Raw genomic sequence first — 24,602 nt, forward strand, 5'->3', positions numbered from 1 at the left:
CATAAAAATGGATTAAGGATAACAGAAGATGAATAAAAAAACATGCAAAGTGCTTTTATGTATTAAATTATAGAGATTCTACAGACCCTAGAAAATGCCCTAAAACACGTCAGCTCTGTGAATGTAATTACAAAGTCTCTCTGCTTTGGCTGTAGTTTGTAATCTCAATACGTACCACAAAGAAATGCTTCATAATCCTCTTCTGAGGATTCAAGGACTTTGCTCACTATGAAAAGCTACATTTTTACTAACAAGAATTAATGAGTTTCTTGCAATTAAAGTCCAGGAAGCAGTACTGCTGCTCCTGTGTAAGGTTTTTAAATAAAAAAAGGAAGGTAAAACCAATGTTATGAAAGAAGAAAAACCTTACAAAAGAAGTAATTTTATGAAATACCAATTTAAATATTAGGCAGGGAGGAAAAGCAAAAATTCAATTATCTTTCAAACTTTTCCAGATTTTGAAAATAAAAATTTGGTTTGAAATGGAATAGTTTTTTTAAAGAAATTAAAGCCTTAAAACACATAATTAGAAAGCGTCGTATTGATTGATATCACAGGAATGAGTTAGAAGTATATAAGATACAGCAGCAAAGGATGGGTCTGGCCTTCAGTTTAAAAATCTGCATTTAACATTTGCCCATTTTCTTTAGGTTTTACATCAGGTTTACAAGTAAACTTTATCAGAAAATGGTTTAGTACAAGTATTCAGGTATTTCAGTGCTATTTAGTGTTCAAACTGACAGGAATTGTGTCTTCACCAAATAGAAGCACCTACTCCTAAAAAGTGAATTTATTAAGAGTCTACACATAATGCTTTTTAAACCAATATTATCTTGAATATTCTGATTTCTTTTTCACAGTAAATACAGTCTGTCATTTTACATTGTCCATTTGGATGACATCTTTCAAATTGCTTCCTTTTATAAAGAATGAAAATAGCGACACATTGGGCACATTGTCCATTGTGAGAATGGAGAAATTCCAGCTATGTCATCACCTGGGAAGATAAGAATTAAAAAATAACCCCACAACCCCAGGATTTGTTTTTATCATTAAATAAAATTATAAAATGTTTTGGTGTGTATTGCAAATGCTTCCAAATGCATTGAGAGCTGGAAAGGAAACTTCCAATTCTTCCACTCTACATTCACAACTTCTTCATCTAGCAGCAGCTTGAGAAACCTAAGGATTTTGAAATGTGCATATAAGAATCACAGCACATTGCTTAGAAGACTTGTCAACAGCGTAATCAGATCCAACTTAGTCCAGATTTTATTTCATTGAATTATAACTGTGTATTATTATTTGTCTTATCATTACATATAAAGCTTCACTGCCATTATATTAAATTAATTACCTGAATAGGATTCTGAAGTGAGATATCTACTGCTCTTGCTTTCATATGGTATTTTAATACTTTAGAAAATAATCTAAAAGGAAATTTATAATCACTAGAGACCATGTTCGGTGTGAAAATAAATTTAAACAGAAACAAGGTTGCTGCTATAGGGCTGAGGTACACCAACCAATCACTTAGATTAGCAGAAAAGAGAAGGTAAAATGGTTGGAGAGCAAAAGAAGCTTCATTTCACATCTCACTTAAATTGGAATTTGTGCATCATTCCAAGCTAAGCAACCATTAGTTGTGAACCTTAAATTTAAAAAGAAAACCACCTAATAGTAATTTTCTGCAGCAGAGTTCATACAGCAAGACTTGTGGTAATACTTCTGGAAAGCAATAATGGAGCTGAAATCCAGTGAGAAGCTTCTTGTTACTGATGTGCTTTGCACAAGAGTTGCTTAGATGTCTTCCCTATCCTTCCTACAAGACACAGTAGCAGAGGTCTCTGCTATAAGCAGAGCAGCTCTGCAGCTTGCCTTGTTTTGTTGTCACCGCTGCAGAACTGCTTGGTGCTGGAAGCCCAAACAACAGCGCAACTACACTGAAACAGATCTCACTGGCACTTACTGACCAACTCACAACTATAAAAGAATGCCTCTTTCAGGTACCTTAAATTTCTATTGTCATGTGACAGAACTGCCTTGTGATTCTATGGCCTTTGCACGCCAAACAGCAGTTTTGCCAGACTTCACAGTAAATTGTTTTGCAAACCATGTTGTCGCATTCCTGACACAGAGAATCAGGTGTCTTCCTGTCTCAAATCTAAAGCTCATCTCAGAAGAACCACAAGAGCAAGACTGGGAGTATAAACAGGCTCAAAAATAATAAAAAGAGGTATTACACAAATGATAGAAACCATGCATATTTTCTTTACTATGCATTTTCTGAAATTTGTATTTTTTGTGTATAAAAATACAAGTAGCATATAGCAATTTTAGTGGCCCCAGGGCAATAACAATGACAAAAATTATTTCAAATTATTTCAAATGTTGCAAACTGAGGGTAGTGGCTTTGGTGTCATATACAGCAAAAAACCTAGAAATCTACACATCAGAACATTGGGGTTTTTTTTCAAGAAAGAGCAAATTTATTTATCTGATGCATTTGGTGAATACCCTTACATCATTAAAATGTCCTTTGAGAACAAGAATGAGAAGTAGTTGAACACATGAAGAACACTGCATATTAAAAATATAATCTCTTGGAAAAGGTAAAGCAGCTCATGAAAAAACCCACCTTCTTAGGCTAGTTTTTCTAGTCCAAGGAAGTATTGTTATCAAATTTTACACATTTCGGAAAACCTTTAGTGAAAAGTAACTATTTGAAAAAACCTCAGTAGAATGGGACACAATTAATGCTTAATATACCTGTTCTTTTGGCATTAATGCATTAACACCTGTTATATCATAGAGATATGAACAGTATGACACCATTATTCATATTTAGCCTTTAAAACTGTGAAAAAAATATCCAAAAGTGAAAACCCATTAACACTATAATATTTATTACAATCTGTGGTCTTGCTCAAACAATAAGAGACGTCTTTTGTTCAGTGACCTGAAAGAAAGCCTTTTCATGGGTCAGGCAACAGAAGTCGCATAAAACTAGATGCTGAGACTCTGTTACACGTTTTACAAACTGTATTCTCACATCTCTGTTTCAAGTAAGCATTAATACATTTACTAAGTCAAGATGAGTTCTACGAAGTTGACACACTTGCAATATGTTTTCAGGAAATGACATTCAAAGGTACTACACTGGTATTCAGCTTTTATTTAACAACAACAACAAAAAAAACAACAAAAAAAAACTTATCCAGAGAGTGACACAGCTGCCATTTTCAAAAAGAGCAAGATTTCAGACACTTCATACACATAGCCACTGTTCACAAAATTCCAATTGTAAAATTAACTTTGACCTTTCAGTTTCAGGTCAAAAGCTGAACAAGAATATTTATAAGCAAAAGCTCAGTAGACTTTCAAAAGTTTTTGAGGTATCTTTTGAACTACCATTTTTGATGGTATGTGTGTAAAAGCTGCAGTATGGGGAAAATGTGCAAGAAAATAAACTAAAGATCTGAAATTATTCCCCCCAAATCACCAAATGATACTACCCTTGAACTAGTCACCTTTTTAATCACACTGTCACATGGGGGATGACACTGCCAGGTTTGCAGAATAAGGTAACCGGTGTAAACTGAAGGCACAGTTCCACTCAGCTGGAGAAATCTGCTGCAGGAATTTGAGTGCAACTGCAGGTTCTTACAGCACAGATAAATGAAGAAAATGCCAGATTTCATACCTAGAGTAAGAATCTCTGCACTTTTCCCTCCTTCCAAGTTGATTAAAACACACCCACAACAGAATTTGCTTTGCGTCTGAACAAGACAACTTTGAATTTCAAACATGCTTATTAAAATGCAAAGATGTGCACCAAGGGGATGAGAGAAGGATGAGGATAGGTATCAGAATTACTTGTTTGAGATACTGTAACTAATGATTTAGCAGAGCATGCTCGTCAAATATTGGATTATATGTATTCAGTCACTTGTTTTAAAAGAATACAGCTAATGATACCCTCCATGCATTATTATTCATGTGATTTGTACAACAAATACATGCTTTGCCTCTTTGTTTCCTTCCATTTATTTACTTAGAACAATAAAGATGCTAATTATGCTCGTGTATGCTGGTTGGTAACACTGCAATTAATTTCTAGACTACGGCAATTGAATCAAGACTAGTTCATACAACAGAACAAATATATATGCCTCCTGGAGGTCACGTGTGTCTAACAGGATCTCTTTCAGGAACATGATAAAATGCAATATTTGTCATCTATGTCTAAAAGCTGCTGGAGAGTACATGAATTCACTGCAGAAAGAGCTTGATGATTTCAAACTACTTTTCTGTTGACATTCCAGGCTTATGACAAGGTTTATTTCCTTTCACATTTGTGAAAGACCTCCACCTGTTCACACAGTTCTCTCTTCAGTAGCATGCAGATGAGTTTTATACCTATAGCCTATGAACATATAGCAGATGGGATGCTCTGAGTGCTGTCTGATCATTATCACTTTCCTACAACATTAGCAGCTCTCCTTTTGTTAAGTAGTTTGAGACTACAAATTGAATTCTGTGTCTCATAGCAGGCAAACAACTTCATGAATGCTTGAACTTCTTTTAAATCCCATTTCAACATGTCTGCTTTTTGAACGAAATTCCTTAAAGATTTCTGTATATTTCATGCTGTGCACTATTACGTTCAGTGAAATAATATAATAAATATAGTGCCACACATTCTATAATTTAATGACATAATTTTGTTTATAATGATAGTTGGCTTGATATTTTATGACCATTGAGGCAGTGTGTGTTATTACTTTGTTGAAAGCTATTGGATCTTAGAGGAGCATCAAGACAGTAATAATCATTGAGAGCTGTAATTTAGGGAGGACTAAATGAGCACATTTTGTGTTGCCCTCGTGTTCATTAATAGGAATTAAATGACAGGGTAATCACAGATTTTCTTTTGTTATTGCCTATTCCATCCACTAGCATTCTTTCTGTGCATGTGTCTAATCCAAATAGCCTTTAGATGAAAACTTACAACTCAGGCTTAGTGAGGCCTGACATCTGTCTCTGCCCTTTTCACCCATATTTGACAGCATTTAGATGATCCTGACTTCAATATTCAAGACAGGTAGGAGTTTAAAGCAAATATGTGTTTTGCAGTCCAAATTGCTGTTGGTATGTTCATCACCGTCCTTAAAAGGCTGCAAAACAACAGCTGCTGCTTTATTCCTCTGCACAAAAACCATAATTTCCAGAAACAGAAAGGTCATGGCTATCATTTCCCATGACAGGGAAATCTGAACACAATGAAGACATGAAGTCACTCTATATGTATTATTTGGCATGGAATTTAATCATCCACTTGTATAAAAAATTAAGCTTGAGCTTCAAAAGCATATCCAAATGCTTAGTTACTAATGATGTGGTTCTAGCTACTAGCAAAGGTCCTCACAACAACAGGCACAAGCAAAGATGACATGGGACATCACCTAGGAACTGATTTAGGAGAAAATAAAAAGTTACTTACCATTTTGTTCTCTCTGGACTCCAGCAGCAAGCAAATCTGGTTCCCCAAGACTTATATCATTGAGCCTGGCCCCTAGACATTCCATGCAAAGATGTTTGCACCACTCCTCTGCCTCTAGTTCTGAGGAAATAGAAAAAAAAATCCATTCATGTTGATATTTTAAAAAAAATAAAAAAGGGTGAAGTTAAATTGATACTTTCTTACTGACAAGGTTTATCACAATATGATTGTGTTGAAACATGAGTTATTAGCATAAAGTCCCGCATTAATTTCTTTGCCTCAATTTATGAAATTTTAAAAAGGATTACACTATTAGGACTGCATCTTCTATCCTCAAATTTGAGAATAGGAGATGGAGTTAACAAAGAAGAGGAATAATGAATTTTCAAGGCGGTATATTTCTAGTGGGCCTTCTTGAAAGAAAAAATGCAATTTAGAAAAAATTCATATATAGTAGCTGAAATATTCTTTACTGCTTTTTAGGCAATTCTGAACTCTTAAAGTACTTTCTTTTTCTAAAGGTGCTAGAGCATTTTCTTAAAAGCAAAGGAAAAACGGTTATAAAATGCTCTTCAAATGCCAAACTTCCCTCTCTGCTGTAGTGAAAGCCTGTGCCTGTCAAGGTATTCTGAATAATTAATTTCTTCAGTTCTGTTCACCTTCTTTTAGTCTCAGGGCAATTTGGGCATTTATTGAAACATTTATAAGAAGATTCAAAACCTCCCAGTTCTTTCTGAGTTCTCCATTGCATCCCATTGATGCAATATGAGAGCTCCCTATCTGCCAGCCCACCAAAATGTGTATTCCACAAGGTGCAATTCCTCCACACACCACAACATCCTCCCATTCTACTTCAGCTTCATCCTATCCACTACCCAAACTTAATATCATGAAATCCCTGGCATTGGTCAAACAAGCATCATCCCAAATTGGAGCTAACACAGTGTGAAACTAGAACCGAGAAAAACCATTCAACTACCCTGAATGTCTTGAATTTGCAGGAAAGACTTCACCTAAGGGAAAGTTCCTGGAGAGCAGGCTCAGAACCACACACTCACTGAGTTTCCATGGTCACAGGCAGTCTCTATCTGATCCTCCTCAACAGTGAGTGACTCCAGTAATCTAGAAATGTTTGCATAAAACTGCCAGTTTTTTCAGTCCAGTTTCTGGGGACATTGGGAAAATAATTTTGTGACAATCTCTCCAATGTACTGCTGAAACTTGGAGAGAGAAAAATACTGCATGCAAGCCTCAATGCATTTAATGGTGATGAAACATTGAAATTAGTGAAATTTTTTATCTGAGAAAAACCCCTGTAAGCTTAACTGGTACAGTCCTTAAATTCTTGCCTGGTTAGACATAGATCTCATAGAAATGTTTGCTGGACAAGAAAGGGAGACAGGTATGCAGTTCCAGGTCTCCAAGAACCTTTGGATACCTTCCTTTGTTCACCATCTTGAATAATCCAGGAACAGATCCATATTTTTCCTGAGTTATTCTGGTTATCAGCTGACTAAGTTCCTAAACAAACAGCTGAGATAACTGTTTATCAATAACTGTTAAATAGAGCCTATTTAAGGAATTTTGAGAGCAAAATATGGTTGTTGTCACAAGAATTTGGGGGTGCTTCTTCAGAGTGTTGTTAGAAAAGTGGTGTGCATTAACCCTTCCTGCTTTATTGCAGCCTTTGTCCCAGGAGACAGATTCCCAAAGTTGGTCTTCTCATAGCATCCTCACCTTCTAGTGGTAAGAGAATATTATGTCAGTAAAATACAGACGACATTTAGCTTTGTAGGTGAAAAGAAAATATTGAGGTAACAGCATTGTTTTTTCAACACAGATACAGATACAGCCTCCCTGACAGAAGTAAGGAAAGAATAGATTTATCTCTAAAAAGCAGTAAAAATTTACTTTTAAACCAGATTTTTTTTTTTAAAACAGCTTTTAAAAGAATCAAGATGAATTTGTTTAAATGCCTATTTCCAAAATTACTCTACTCATACATGAAGAAATTTCCCGAATATTTTCCCTTCCTTTCCTCTCCTTCAGCGTTTGCCATTTCCTTGGATACTTGTGAGGTCTTTTGAACTGAAGCCATGCCTTATAAATCCCATGGAGGAGGTTTCATGCCAGGGAGATAGATGACAGAACTGGACCCCAAGACATGCTGCCCTGTTATGGCAGCATGTGGATGGGGTGAGTGAGCAGGGCACCAGTGCACAGGTAAGAGAGTTGAGGTGCCATTCAATTGCCCAAGATCTGCTTCCAATTATAGATAAAGACAGGGCAATCAATGGGCAAAGCTGGTAGCACAAAGGTGACAGTGCAAATTCAGGAAAGTGCTCCCATGGTTGTTTTTTGGCTTCTTTTCTGCCTAAACTGTGTCACAGAACAATATATATGCTGACATAATGCATAGCTCTATATAAAGCCTGCAATTTTTCCTGGAGTGTGGCCAGGATATAACATTTTATGTATTTTATAAAATCTTCATTTTATTACTTTTTTATTATTGTGCTTGCACCCAGATTGAAAGGACTTGTACTGAAAATGTGGAATGAGATGATGGTAAACAAACACTAACCTAACCTTTCTAATATTACAAATATCTGAGAAGAAAGTGAAGCACACTGGTAATCCCATAAACCCAGCTTAACATCAATATATATTCAAAAGAGAACTCACGTAAAAGCAACAAACTCAGCTTCTATGTATTCTCACACCAAATTTCCAGTAGATGTTTTTTGGAAACAAACAAGCAAATGAAGTGTTCTAGGAAGCTGTTTCTTCTATGTGTGCTTTTTTGTCTCCTCAATCTACTTGCTTCTGTCTTTTACAGGAACACCTAGGTCTTGAAAGTTTGGATCCAGAAATCCCCTTTCAGAGTGTTCAACTGGCAGTTTACTTTAAGCTGCTTCCTTATTGCTGCCAGACACTGATGATTGGGCCCAGATTAAACCATTCTCCAACTGCCATACAGAAGAAACTTATCTTAGTATGAGCATTTTAAGATCATGACTATATTTTGCAAAGTGTAGGCTACAGCATGCATTGTACTGCTGTATAAGTCAAAATTTCTATCTTACAAAAATGATTGACTTAATGCTACAGGAAATATCGTTTCAATGCAGAACAGAAATATCTTCCCACAGAACTGTGAGGATTTGTGTCTGCTGTCAGAAGAATCAACATTATCTACAAATGTGTCTGGAAGGTCAAGGGTATGAAGGTAGTGGATGAGTTAGTCCTGCCTAATGCATTCTGATAGCTATTGCTTACTTGCAGGGAATTGCCTTCAACCTTTTCCTTGATGGACATGTGAAACCTGTTTTTTTAGAAGCATGTGAATTACTTTTCAAAACCAGAGCCTTGATTCTCCTTTCACCATGCACATCAATAAAGCAATCCGCCATTCTTGTGTAAAATGTCTACAGAATGTCTTGTGTTTCTGGGTAACAATTAAATATTATTTATGATACAAAAAATTATTTATTATAATTTAGTGCATGTATGTGTCATGGCAGCAATCTTTAAGAATTCCAGGTACCACATCAGAAAACAGAGATATCTCAGTTACTTCTTTATTTTGATTACATGCATATACTGAAGCAGATGAAATATCACAGTAGAACCAAGTCATAAAAAAGTGTCAGCAAAACTGTCCTCTTTAATGCATATAGATTAGATTTATTGGTGGTAAATGCAGAGTTTTTAGTCGTAACTGGTACCTGTCATTGAAAAATTTATTTTCCTTTTAAGATAACTGAATTCCTAGACTGAATGATAAATTGTATAGCATGCTTTCACAGCTATAAATAAAATCAAAATACTTGCATTTTTATCTTTACTGTTATTTAATTATAAAATGCTACAATACAAATCTCATGAGGTGAGATAAAATGCAAAGAGATGGGAGACCTTAAATAGGCACTGTTTATTGCATAAAAAATATTACTAGGAACAAATTCGTAAACCTTTTACTCAGCTTGCCATTTGCAATGTTTTCCTGCACCTGAGTTTTAGGTTATGCTTGAAGTTATATGTCATTTCTGCTTCAGTTCTTAGGTGATTACAGTGGTGCTGTACCCAGTCAGCCCACTGTCTTGGACATACCAGAGGATGATGTGGGTTTGTTGATACAATAGCAAAGATGAAATAATGGCAAATGGTGTTAGAGATAGGCATTTGTCATAGTAAAAACATTCTTCTGCTACATACACTTCAAAAGAAATCATTATACACAACATTCTCTACAGAGAGGGGGTGAGAGGCAATGAAACGTAAGTAGACACATTTCAATTCACTGTCCATAGAAATCCTCTAGATCCTCTAGTTCTCTAAGGCTAGAGGAAGGATTGTTTTCAGACTCCTAACTTAGGAAGCATTTTGTGTGTGGACTTCACCAAACACCTTCTGAATCCCTATAACTTAATGTTCTTTCACCTTTTCCTTCTGTGTTCACATGGCACAATCCTACAGTAGCATTCCATCTCCCACCACCACAAGTTGCCAGCACAGTTGGATGTCTCTAGGCTGAGATAAAGCCTCGAAGTGCTGACCCCTTCTGCTCATTCCAGTGTCCTCTGCTTTGGGAGATCCATTCCACCATTGTAAGCAGCAGTTTATTGAATTTGTAAACAAATGGGCTTAATTTATATGCACCTCCTAAAGACAGACCTCTTCTCCTTCATGCAGCCCACATAAAGTGATGTGATTAAGAATTTAGGTTGGAAATAGCACATGTACAATATTAGAGGGGGTAACAAACCTTGTCCTTGTGCGAATCAAAAAACCTCACTTACTTCTTTGTGTTTTACTTAATGTCAAACTGTACAGATCTGAAATGTTAGTTTCTTTATTTCTGAAACATTTTTATGTATTTGCTGTACAAATTGTTTAGCTCTTCTACCTTCTAAATGGTGTCTATAAGAGGTGCAAAGCCAGCTAAATATTGAATGAAACTGGAGGAACTTTCCTGTTCAGATTACTAAGATTTAGACCTGATATTCTCTATCAAGAAAGAAAGATGATACTGAAAAATGTTCCAGTTTATCTCTTCTAAAAATCACTCAGGCTTAATTAGAAGTTAATAAGAAAAAATATTACAGAATTCCCACAGGATTGATGTGCTATTATAGTGCACCACATAAAATAGAGGAAGGAACTTAATCCTGTTTTTCACTAGCAAATAACACTATTGCCGGCAGGCATGTAATTTCTTATCAAAATCAATAATACCTTGAAAACTTCTATCCTTTATCAGGATATATATCATCCTTTGATGATTTGAAAATAATTTGATTTTATAAATATTTAAAATATGTTATCTAACCATGTCTCTGTTACTTTGGGTACTTTTACTAGAGCACATTACACACACTCAAACACATGCAAATCAAAAGCAATGTGGCTATTTCATATCTCTGCTCAGAGGAACAGAGATAGAGCTTATTTTGTATAATAATGTATTACTAACACTGCCTATGCATGAATTTGGAAAATTTTCATTAAGTGATAGCTGGGAAACAATGAAGAGACATATATTCTACTTATTGCAAAAGAACAGAAAATCAGTCTGTATGTAGACTGAAACTTGCTTTCAAGTAGGAAGGAACCGAGATAATGGGCTGCAACTCTGACAGCAACTGGTTTATTAAAATTACTTTTTTTATTGACCAGCTATATTTGAAGGTATTTTATGACATGTGGGACTCATATATAGAATTTTTCCTGGTGTTTCAAATAATACTACTTTTAGAGAAACTTTCCAGTATTTTTCTTGAATGGTGACTTTTGAATATTTTGCCTGGACTAAAGTGTTCTGCTTTTACTTAAGTGTAAATCATTGAATCAAAATTCAAAGGAAAGTCATTACAGAAAATCACATATTCTGTTAAATTATATTAATTCACTGAAAATGCCACATATTCTAGCAGTGGGAAAATGTGTTAAAGGAGACCTGAAAATATTCTTTGAAAATACTGTTGGTGAGTCAAGTTTCTCAAAAACTTGTCACTTCTACTTTTTAATACGATAACATCCTTACTGTTGAACTAATAACAGCTACTAAAATTCATACATATTTTTGACTATACCATCAGTTTAAAGACAAACATACCTTTTATCCGAGTATTATATGTTGGTTTTTTTTCCCTTAAACAAATACTGAATAATGTAGCAATCAAGATAAATGAAAACTACATAATCTGAACCCGTACTCTGTAACTTTATCTGTTGGTAAATTTTGCTAATGCACTTTAAGTGAAGAAAGATATGGTCTAAGTATTATGCAAAAAAAAAAAACCTGAAAGAAACTTTAATTTCCCAATTATTTGCTATTTTAAAATTGAGTTGGTATAAGGGTAGTACAGTTAATTGCAGTAATTACCAAAGGACATTTATTAGCTTTTTAAACTGTTATTTCTGCCACGCTTATCTGGAGATGCAAGATTTATCAAGAACAGGCTTTTGATAATTAATCTAATTATGTACCTGTGTTTGCAAATAGCCAGCTGTATATGTCTGTATTTATTGAGACATATCAAAACTGACATTTTCATGAAAATACCACATTTGTTTCTGCAGGTCTGATAAAAAGTTTCAGCTCGAATAACCAGCACTTGGCTGGTTATTCTACGGTCCGTCTACTGTCTTGTCTATAATATAAACATGTACAATGTTAAGTCAATCATTTTGAAGGTAAGAAACATATTTCAAAAGGTTTATCATATTTATGTTACTTTCCATTAAACTCTTGTCCATTAAACCAGCAAGAAGAAAAGTTCCTCATATGCAATGCTGCTTGAGAATGTAGTTTTCATACAGAAACAGAACTCAGACGGCTTGTTTGAAAAATGGAGAGTGTATGGGAAATTGGAAAGCCTACAAGGAAGTAATTCCTTTTGCTTGATACTTTTACTAATGCAACATGGGACATTTGGCTTCCTTTTTTTTCTTTATGAAAATGGCAATTTCTGCTATTAAAAAGAAGTGCATATCACCTTAGTCTGTGATTAGTCCTACAGAAATGAATGACGCCATTCCAGGAAGAAAATGTGATTTAGTGGATATATTAGTCCTTGGGGGTACATTTATAGGTATTCTTAAAAATTATGTATTCTACTTCATGCTGGGGACTAGTGGCTCTCATTATACCCAAAAAATGTTTATCAAGCCTTAATATGTCCAAAAGATCAACAAAGAGCTGACATCATTACCCAAAAATATGCCTGGCAAAATTTCACTCTCAATTCAAACTTTTCTTAAAGTGCAAAGAAAGAATTATGAAAACCTGCCTAAACATAGAAGAAACATTTACATTTTGTCTGAAACTAACGGGCCAGTAACAAGAATCTGACATGGGAATTATACAGTTCCCAAGGACTGTCAATTCATACCTGTTTCAACTGTTATTAATGTTAAATTGCAATGGCATGAAAGTAAAATAACCTCAGGCAGCGTGTCTGTAGTGGGAATGGCATAAACACCATCAGTCAAGTGTCCAAAAAAGGTCTGTCACCAGGAACAGAACACACAGAGGATGTTATCACATCAACTTTTGCTGCTACCCCATGACTGGCAGTCAGCAATAGCATTTTTCTGTCTTAAAAATTGGTAGTATTGCAGATTTAGTCTACTCCCACAACATTTTTATTCCTCTTGGGAAAGTTATAGTGCTGTTTTTTAAATGCATGGGAAATTTAATACCTTCTGTTCAAATGAAAAGTATGCCCCCTTTCCCTTTTCAAGTGTTTAAGTTATGGTCTAGAAACAGAATCCAATACCCAAAGAAACTGGTACAAACCCTAGGGTTAAATTTCACTTTTCTTTTTTCAATATGTTAAATATTCAATTTTATCTTTAAAGTATTGACAACTCTTGTCATTTGAAGATCAGAAATATTGTTAGATAAGATAAATAATTTTAAAAGTATTAGTTTCCTTTACAAAGTCAGGGTGAAAATGACTGTTTTCGAGAAGAAAAACTGCATACTATTGACACTACATGCTTCATTGCCCTTATGCCTTTGAACATGACTTTCACTTGAGCCATCTGAATATCTTCTGCATTAAATCAATAGGAGCACACAGTAACTAACACACAGATGTTTTTGCAATCTCCTTTCTTTTCTTTGGCTAAACATACCCAGTTAAAGAGAGACTACAAGCTATGAATACTTAAGATTTATTAAAAGTTGTGCAATTTTGGCTGAGCACAGAGGGCAGTGCTATTGTTGCCCTCTTCTGATGTAAGGAGGCTAGGAAATTTTTCCTGCATGGTACTATACGTGACTTTCATAATAACAAACTTCTGAAAGAATACATTTTTTTCTTTCTGTTTCCATTGCCCAACAAATGCAAAAATTTATCCTCATAATCTCTACAACTATTGTTTTGAAGATGTGAGTCCTTGCTACTATGAGAGTTAAGACGGTTTTTATGGCATTGGAAGTGTAAAGAAACTCATTCAAAGCAATTACAGAGAACTTCTGACTGAAATCATCTAAGATCATAATGCAGTATGTGCTCTACTTGATTCTCAGTTGCATAAAACTCTACTCTGAGGCAGAACAAAGTATTAGCTCAAAATGACTCTGTGTCTTCCACTTTATTCTTGGGGGTTTTTAATGTGGTGCTACTGCAAAGAAATAAATCTTAAAAGTTCATAGTCTAGAGTTAGTATCAAAGGAAATATAATTAGAGAAGTCTTTCTCAAATTTCACATCTACAGAATTTAAACCCAAAGGGGATTACTTTTTCATTATCAATTCCTTACTCTCATTTTAAACTTGTATCTTTTATTCCCAGTATAAAGTGGATTCTTACAATTGATACACATAAACATTATTTAAATTAGAAAGTATTTTATGAAAAGACATTCTTTGAATGTCTATGAAAATAGATGCTTTCCAATCAGAAAAAAAACCCCAAACAACTCCTGTAAATAACAATCTTCTAAAAAAAGTGCACCTAAAATATGAAATTTTATGTCCTGTGTTTTTACTACAAACCAATGAGATCTCTACATCATGATCAATTACTAAGACATACACATATGTCTTAGTAATTGTATGTGTCATACATACACATATGACTACCCGACAAGATACAGTTGCTTGAAGCTGAAACTCATAACCCAGATTTTTGTTAAGTTAATAGGACATTCTTTTTTAATTCAGTAGACTTCTAACATTCAGAACAGTAAAACTATGTCCTTTGCTGAACCAGGCAAACAGTAAATAGATCCATCTTCAATTATGCGTCATTTTCCTCCAAGAAAATAAGTCACGATGAATGCAATTTTACAGAACATACCAAGATGAACTCATTGTAAACTTCAAGAGCTCTGCTGAAATGGTTTAAGGCATGTTAACTGGAGATTCATTGATGAAAGATTGTTTTATTTCAAATCTTTAATCTTTATTTAAGGATAAACAACTTACCATGAATGTATAAAGAATGTTTAATCTTTTGAACCATATAAAGCAGGAACTGCAGCAAAAGATTAGGATTTAGGTCTGTGAATCAGAGGGGCTGAATACAGTGAGAAACAATATCTACAGAAGATGTAGCTGCAGTTAATGCACACTGGTGATCAATTGCCCACTAACAGGTTACTTGTGAAGTGAATTGTAGGCACACACAGAACTAGAGGGGAGGGGAAGGATGTCCTTGCCTTTTCGGAGGAATTGAAGCCATACACTGGCAAAGACTGGTCTTCTGTGTTCCTTACTCAGACTCTAGGCAAAAGTTCCCAGTTTCTCATGACTTAAACTTCAAATACATGGCTGATACCTTTTAGTGGAGAAAGCAACCCAGGAAACAAACTCTACAGAGAAATGAGGTTTAACAGTAGGGATGAGAAAATTGATCACTGTCATTTAAAAAGGAATTATTCAGCACCATCAGCATGGTCAACTAATGGGCAAAAGTACAATTCTTATGCTGCTATATGCATTTCCTACTTTCTGCATTAATGATTTTAAACAAGTAAATGCTTGACCTAAATATTGTTCTTTCTTCTGCTTGGAGTGGCCTCCTCCTAAGTACCACTGCATTAAAAAAATGAAAAAAAAGCCCCTCTTGATTTTTTGGTATGTGAGGGTAAGCAGGGGCAGATTAATTTAGTCATAAACAAATAAGTATGACATTAGATTTTTTTTTTCCTGGATCACAGTGTTACAATGAGATCATAACAAGCAAGTAATAAAGAGCAACTATACACATAATTATTTTTATTTTTTTTTTTTCTCCTGGAATTGGATAAGGGTAGGCAGACAATTATTATTCTTTACATTTTCACAATTAATCATAACGTATGCCTTTACATAGAATCAAAATAGCATATATAATTAAGGAATCAGTTTCTGTGCCCAAAACTACCATTGCAATATAATAGATTGAAGCATGAAAAAAATGTGTTATACAAATGACAGTGACATTTTGGAAAAGTAATGCTTTACTGAGCTAGAAAGAGAGAAACCTTTTCTTTTTATATCAGAAAAAAATTGACAATTTAATTTACTCCCTTGATTTGATCCCTCATGAGGGATTTGATCCCTCCCTTTGGGCTCAAAGTTTTTATCAACAAATACATGTATAATGCTTCTAAGTACAAACTCCCAAATCTGAATGAAGATTTTTACAAATGTGTTACTTAGACTTATAAATTTGTAGTTTTTCATCATGACCTCCATAAAAGAAAGCACTCATAATATACATTAGAATTCATAATAGCCTTCATCAGCATACATACAATTTTTCACATGCTGTCAGCTATTTGATTCACAAAGGAGATTAAAATTATAGCTGTGACAACATTAAAAAATAAAATTACTTAAAATCTCATAATTCATGGGCTATTGCTATTTTCTTAATTTAGCAGACATGCAGTTACCAACTGCCTATAAAGCAGATCAACATAATCACATGCAGAAACACACAACTCTCCTTCCAACTTCTTCCTCCTCACATTTCTCCTAATACAGTCATAGATTTTATAAATAAGCCTTTAGATATTAAGATATTAAGCCTTTTCACTTAGATTGTTGTCTTACAATATTAATTCTTATTATAATCATGTCTACATTTTAATTAAAATTAAAAATATTGATAGGATATGAACCCAAGGATATAACCAGACATCAAGAAATGTATAGCATGGCATTGCCTTTGAAGGACTAGACAATGACATATAGCATTTTTAGAGTTTCTTTTCAGCTGGTTCTTAACCATAGTAAACTATATCTTCATCTAAATCATATTTGTATAGACAAATAATAAATGCTTCCCAGAGATAATAATCTCTTTCCAGAAAAAAAATGTGTGATGTCAATATAAAATGCCATATGAGAAGAAAACTATTTATACCCAGCACAAGCTGGAAGTATTGTAAGACAAACATAAGGTAGAGGTTACATACATATCTGAATATTGCTGATTTCTACTTTATTGCTGATGAGTACCAGCAGCAAGGACAGCATTTATTAGCAGGAGAGTACTGCTATATCCAGTGACATATGCTGGGAGCACTGCTTCTTGCATTACATAGATGTCATGGATGTTGTACTAAACTTGGAAAAGATTGACACTGTCACTGAGCAGAAACATTTTGGAATTATATTGGTTTTCTGAGTTTCCTGCATTAATTAATTTCCTTCACTAGAGAGAAAAGCACAGATAAATGTCAGGCTGTCTATTTAATTCCCTTCTTATTTTTTCAGCAAGGTGATTGCAAGCTATAGCAAGGTTTAGGCTAACCTCCTTAAGTGTTTAAACTAACTTACCATAGTAATATTGTTGATGTTTAAAATATAAAGCAGAAGCTACACAGTTAGATATTTTGCCATTCTTACTGGATTCATTTTTATAGGAACATATTTAACACATGCCTTTTCCTAGACAGGTTAACTTAATTATCTAGAGGCTTGTCTATTAGCACATTCAAATTATCTTTAATTTTACATTTATTAGACATATTTATTTTATACGTCCACAGCACATTCTCTGATTTGATTATTTCAATTTCTAGGTCCAGTCAAAATTATCAGTAACAGATATAATATTGACTTCATCTTTTATTTATAGAATATAAACTTCAGATACAGGATTCTTTTTTTTTTCCCCTTGAAACTGAAACCAAATGCTAAACTACTGAGAGGTTTGGCCAGTAAAGAACTTCATAAAGAGACAGGCAAAATCACACTGTCACTGAGCAGGTTCCGTTATGAAATGGAGTTGACCATTTTCCTACAACACTCCAAAGGGCTGCCATGGGGGGACACTTTAAAAGGTACTTCCCATTTATGAAACAGAGATAATTTATTTTAGTGAACCATTGTTCTTATTTGGAAGGTGATTAAATGGTCTTAATTCCCTTTTCCACTTCACTAAGTCTAAGCTTGCTTAATTTTTCTGCTGGCCAATAGGGTTAGATTTTATCCCAAACACAGGAATATTTTAAAATATGTCTAGTTTACAAACAAATGATTCTTTATAATAGACCAGTTAATATTATTTAATTATTAGGAAAATAACAATAAAATGTATGTATTTTAACTTTAATACTACACACATTTTTAAGGAAAGGCTTGGGTTAAAAAACAAACAAGGACCTTTAGATTAGTTTTTCAACTTTGTCTTACATGATTATGAAAATGCAGGCTAAACACTCCTTAATTCTACCCAATAAAATGATAGTCTCACAAGAGTTACTAGTAATTTTATGGTGCTGCATTTGAAAAAAAAAAATTGCAAAATTAAGTCCACACACAGACCCCTTTTTTCTTGAAAAAATAAGAAATCTCCCACATTTTAAAAATGTACAGTATTCCTGAAGGTTAATGGATCTAATGTTCTATCCTTTAGAAGCAGAGCAAGATTCTTCATAATGCCAGTTAATATGGAGATTTCACTTTAAAGTAAGACTCTAACCTTCATAAGACATCAGAAGTCTAGTACATGTCATATAAATTTTATTTAATATCAATCATAAACCCATAACATATGCCAGAACAATATATGAATGTGTTATTAATATACTTGGACATATTTGGAAGTATTTGCATTACTTTTGTGAAGAGAATCATTGATTCTGACTTCACTATGGCATGAAATGAGTGATTGGTTAATTTAAATTAAGAAAAAAAACCTCCATCTAATATGAAGCAACCCTAAACCTGCTTGATTTGTAGTAGAAACTGTCACAATAAGTGGTCATCAAAACCTATCAAACAGCACTGCAAGTCTGATCCATCAAACACCTACAAAACTCAAACCCAATATGATGTTTATTCTCTTCTTCAACGTTTATAAGTTGATAAAAACTGAATCCATAGCAAAATGCAAAAAAAAAATTCTCAAATCAGAACATACATTTTCTCTATTTTAATATAGTTTTTTTGTACCAATTGTAGCTGTTTCAGCAGGAAGGGAAAAATCAATGTATTTGTCATCATTAACACCTTGCCTGATTTTCACATTAATACACTATTTTATACATTTGAAAAAAAAAGAGATAAACAGAGCTAACTAAATGAGAAAAAGCTAAAAGGCAACAACAGCTTTTCCATGGTTGTTTCCCATTGAAAAAATTCAGTTTTAACCTCAGATTTTGCAAGGAGGATTTAGAAGTAGTTTGAAGCAGTTGAAATTGTTTAAAACAAAACTTTAAAAGTAGACATTCTTTATGTAGGAAAGGTAATGGGGAAAAAAAAAGGCATTTTATACAGCAAACAGGATAATTTATCTGTATGTTTTTGTGAAAATGTTGTATGAATGTACTTGAACTGCAATCACAGAAAATACATTCATATTTTTTCTTCATTGCAATCCTCACATATAGAAGACTGAATTGCATTAAATACCATACTGATTTGAAGAAAAGCAACATATTTGGGGGCACTTTTTAAAATCACACTACTTTAAAATTACATTAAGCAGTGATTATGACTGATAAATTGGGATTTTTTAAATTAAGCTTCTTTGGACATCTGAAGCACAATTTGCTTCTCAGCCTTAGACTGAATTTCCTTATTTAAAACAAGAACTCCAAGAATTTAAGGCTGAACATCCCAAATTCATCATAGAGTAAAATTAATTCAGGAAATAATTTTTATTTATTTACCAGGAAAAAGGACAACTCCTCTCTGAAAAATTGCTTGGAACTTACACTCAGGATCTTCAATGACTGTAAACAGAGGAATTCAGCTGTCTTGGAATACACTAGTTAGTTACTGGAATATCTGCAATTGGTGTGCTAGTGATTCATCTGCATATCTACCATATCTGTGGCAGTCTTTTAAATTACACAGGAAAAGAGAACAACTTGAATTATTGAAATTCAGAGTTATTTCTACCTAAAATTTATTTGCTTATGTTCTTAAAGGTAAGTCATAGTTTAATATGTTTTCCCCTTAAATATTGGCAGAGAGATTAAAAAACTGAATGAGCTGTGACAATGCATTAAGCAGCTTTTCTCTGCAGGTATGAGAACTGGGACAGCTCTAGAAAAATCTTACAAGAGTCACATAAACCCTTGTATTTGCCTATCATTTCATAGCTGTAGCAATCCAACACGTGGTTCAGTCTTAAAATTGCTGTTTAATTGTTTAATTGTTAAGAATTGCTAGTTCTCAACACCAGAGAGCAGTGAAATGCCAATGTAGAAGCTTTATGGATCACCCTGGCTGCAGTGGCCATCTGATTGCTCTACAGCCCATGGGGCTGTGCTAATGCTGATACCACTAGAGGTTGTGGCAACCTCTCAAAATGTTATGAAGAGAGATGGACAGTGAACACCAAATGCTTACCTTTAATTTGTTTTGTTATGGTCTGGTTTGATTTTGTTTTTGAATGTGCACAAATTTGCCCAAGGTTTCCATGCCTAGACTGTACATGAAGTAGAATATCCAATGCTGAATACATGCTCAAGTGCATATTAGAAGTGCACAAAGATTTCTGTGCTCTTTTACACATGATACTCTTTTCAGGCTGCTTTCATTCAGTGACAAATGTGTTTCAAAAGCCTTGAAACAGTTAAGCTGCCAACAGTCCTGTATACCTTACATACCATAAGTAGCCAAATGTAATGCAAGCTGAATAGTGACAGAGAATGGAAAATAGATTGTGTGTTTTAGGTTTGCAGCAGTAAATCACCATGTTCTTCATTGAACTCTCCCCAGGCTCAACCAACCATACATCACTTGTCAATATGCCAAATTCAATCTATAAATTAATGTCATGATTTTTGTGCTGTCACTAAATGTATGCTGTTCTCAGGAGAGGTCAGGAACTGCAGAAATCATCTAATTTTATGAGGTGATACATATTCACAAATCCCAGGAGATCTGACCTATATTCCATGTACATGATCAGAAGCCTTTTTATCTCAGCTGATACCTGGTTTCCACTCCAGTGTTAGCAAACTTGTGGATATCAAATGGGATTTTACACTAATCCCAAAGGGAAAGGAAGTAGAAATATGCCCAAACACAATAGCTATGAGTTATGCAATTCCATCTTCTATTACCATTGGAGAAATTTTTAAAGTGGGGAAAAAAAAAAGTGGAAAAAAGAAAACAGCCTAAAATTTCACCACCCATGTACACCTCCACTGGCATATTAGTACCAAGTCAGTAATGTCCCATACCAGTACTTTCCTGAAGACCTGGGAAAGGACTAGGAGCTGGAGCGAGTGATAATCAAAGGAAACAGATAAGATAAAAACCTGAGAGCCTTAGTACTGCTAGTCCCAACAATAAAAAACACCCAAAAAACCAACCAAACAAAAAAAAAACCCCAAAATGGAATTATTGAAGGCGGGAGGGAGGGAGGGAGGGAGGGAGAATGATACACAATCACAAAGGATTATCTCAAACTTGCCAACAATTCCTTGATACACTAATATTTTTTCATTTATGTAATGGGTTTACATGGCAAGGGTTTGGTGTCGAGGTGTGTTGGAGAAGTGGTTTCTTTAAGAAAACAGCAGAAGCTGCCCTAATGTTGAATAGAGACAATTCCAGCCAGCTCCAAGGAAGACTTGCTTCCAGCCAAAGCTGAGCCCATCAGCAATGTTCATAGTACCCCTGTGAAAAGACATTTAAGGTATGGTAATGTATGATAGGAAGGAAAATATGAGAGAAACAGCCCTGCAGACACTAGTGTGAAAGGAGTGGGAGGATATGCTCCAGGTGCCAGAGCAGACCCCTGCAGTGTGGGGTGAAGACCATGGTGATGCAGCTTGTGCCCCTGCAGCCCATGTAGGACCAGCATGGAGCAGAGATCCACCTGCAGCCCGTAGACATGCTAAAGGAGGGGCACATGCACTAAGGAAGCTGCAGCCTGTGGAGAATGTATGCAGAGCCTGTGTAGGAGCAGGCTCCTGGCAGCAGCTGCAGCCCATGGAGAGGAGTGCATGCAGGAGCAGGTTTGCAAAGGACTGTATACAATGGGAAAGATCCTATGCTGGAACAGGGGGAAAAATGAGGCAGGAGCAACAGAGACAAAGTATTATGAATTGGCTGCAACCTTCATTTCCCATCCCCTTGTTCTGCTCAGGGGAAGAGCTGGAACTGAAGTTGAGCCTGTAAAGGAAGAGGTGGGGAAAACGTGTTTTCAGATCTTTTTTTTCTTCTCACTATCCTACTCAGTTGCTCGCTAGCCCAAGTCTGTTTTGCCTGTTTTGGTACTTCACAAACAACTCCCTGTACTTACCTTGACTCATTAACTTTTATTGTGTCTTCTCCTCCTGTCCTGCTGAGTAGTGGAAGTGAGACAGCAGCTTAGTGGGCATCTCTCATCCAGCCAAGGTCAAATCACTACAACATAACCACATATTCTCTGTGCTCTAGATGTGAATATTGGAAACAGAGGTAGTGCAGATTTCTCTTACCCAACAATACAGCCTGGATATAGCCACTGAACATGCCCTGCCTGCTTGCAGACGTGTCATCATGTTCCCCAGTAAGAGCAGGCGATCATGTTTTTATATTGACTCTACTGCAAACCAGGTGAGAAACATGGGGAATTTGCAAAGACATGATGCTTTCCTAACATCAAGCTCCACTATTTGCAGACTAGATCTGGCTTGCAGCCAAGACTGGTTATATCTAAGCATGAAGACATAACCAAAAAAATAATTCCTTATTGATTCTTCATCATCAGGCAATAGAAACTACAGCCCTTTGCAGATGACACACCTTAACAAGGTGCTAACATTTCTGCAGTTTTAAGGGATAAAGCTAACGACAAGTGATGATTTTCTCTAAAGTGGGCTATTCTTAGAGCTGGTTGAGACTTTTCTGGGTAAATCCAGATGCATCAAGACCTAAATGCACAGTCAGACAACGACCCATCTCGCTGCCTCTCTGCCTGGCAGGCTGCTGAAGAATCCACAGCTTCAGCATCAGGTGCAGTTGTATCATGTTGATGGGGATCTAAAGCCTAAAGACTGGGGAAGAATAACTCTGATGATCAAGCTTTGTAGTCTTGCCTGAATTTTGAAGGAAAACATCTTGTTTGAATTTTCCTTCTACAAGAACATTTTAAAAATCTATTTTTAAATTGCAGTCTTTAGAGCACAGGAAGTTATAGATTTGAAAGCACACAAATATACTGTATTACATTTTGTAGTGCTGGATGCTAGAAAGTATCAGTCTAGGAAAGAAATTGAATCCACTTCTCCTGGCTTTCCAAAAAAAAAAACCAAAACCAACAAAACAACTATTTAAAATACTAAGTCTCATTTACTTTTTTTCCCAAATACCTACCACATCAGAGGTCCTTATAACAAATTACTCAATTAAAGAACATCACATGCATAATGCATGGGACAGACTAACCAAGATGGAGTAGACAGGCTTTTGATCTAGCTTCAACTATATATACTATGCCATTCTCTTTTCAACCTGATATAGAACTCCTGATATACTTTTGTTTCTTTTAATTATGTTAAAAAAACCCTAGAGGCAAGATGCAATCCACTAGGAAATGGCCTCAAGTTGTACCAGAGGGGGTTTAGATTAGATATTAGGAAAAATTTCCTCACTGAAATGGTGGTGAGGCAGTGGAATAGGCTGACCAGGGAAATGGTGGAATCACCATCCCTGGAGGTTCAGATGTGCTGTTTGTTACAAATTCATTTCTATGATCAGACTAATAAAATCAGGACAAGATACCTAAAAACCTGAACACCGTGTGGAAATACCAGCCTTAAGTACAATGATGATGGCAAAAAGTCTTTTAGAAAATCCCACAGCCTTTTATGTTGTGGAAAGAAATTAAAGTAAGAAATTACCTTGCTTAGTGTACAGAAACAAGTTAATTGTGGTCTTCTCTACAAACATCAGAGTGTTTAGTACATGGATGTTTAAAAAGTAATTTTAAAATGGAGACATAAAGTTTGCTTGTAAACTTCATCCTTTTCAAGCACAATGTATTGTTTCATGTCATGACCCCATTTTACAACCCCATACATGGATATTTTAGCAAAATTGGATTCTATATCCACATATATATCTCCTATATATATATATCATCTATATAAACATATAGCTAATGTTTAATATAGAGGAAAGTCCTCTGCCTGAGATTTTTTTCCAGACTTTGACACATTTATTTGTCATCCACTTTATGAGGTTATCCCAGTCCTTCATCTGCAAACTACCAATTACAACTCAGAATATGAGGAAATTTTATGCACAAAACTCATCAAGATTCTCTGACTGTTTTCTGTAATCCTTTATTTACTGCATGTGAATGCCTGTGTAAAGGAGGCCAATACTTTTAAAAACCAGGTGTAGCTAGCATGAAGGCATGTTAAAATACGGTGTGTCTTACTGCTTTACCTTCTAATAAAATGTGTTCACAAGAGAGGAAGTAAATTTGGACCTTCACACTTACAATATGACTAAAAATTTTTCTAACATAATTTATGGCATGAATTATACAAAAGGATCTCCATATCTTTGTTTCATAGGACTAGAAGTTATTTATGGCACAGTACTTTAATCAAAACCACTAAGAATCCCAAAATGAGATCAGAAAGAAATCCTGTTGTACAGAAATGCACAACATACTAGCAACTTCAGCTTTCTGTT

At 35.0% G+C, this 24,602-nt stretch overlaps 1 protein-coding gene across 1 annotated transcript in view; it reads right to left on the minus strand.

The window, feature by feature from the left end:
* DOK6 (docking protein 6) overlaps positions 1-24,602 on the minus strand; it is a 249,295-nt gene that overhangs the window by 97,997 nt on the left and 126,696 nt on the right. The window contains exon 4 of the mRNA XM_015619506.3: positions 5,504-5,623. Within this exon, the coding sequence (XP_015474992.1) occupies positions 5,504-5,623 (120 nt within the window). The remainder of the gene's footprint in view (positions 1-5,503; positions 5,624-24,602) is intronic.

Source organism: Parus major, chromosome 2 (assembly GCF_001522545.3).
Source record: "Parus major isolate Abel chromosome 2, Parus_major1.1, whole genome shotgun sequence".
NCBI lineage: Eukaryota > Metazoa > Chordata > Aves > Passeriformes > Paridae > Parus > Parus major.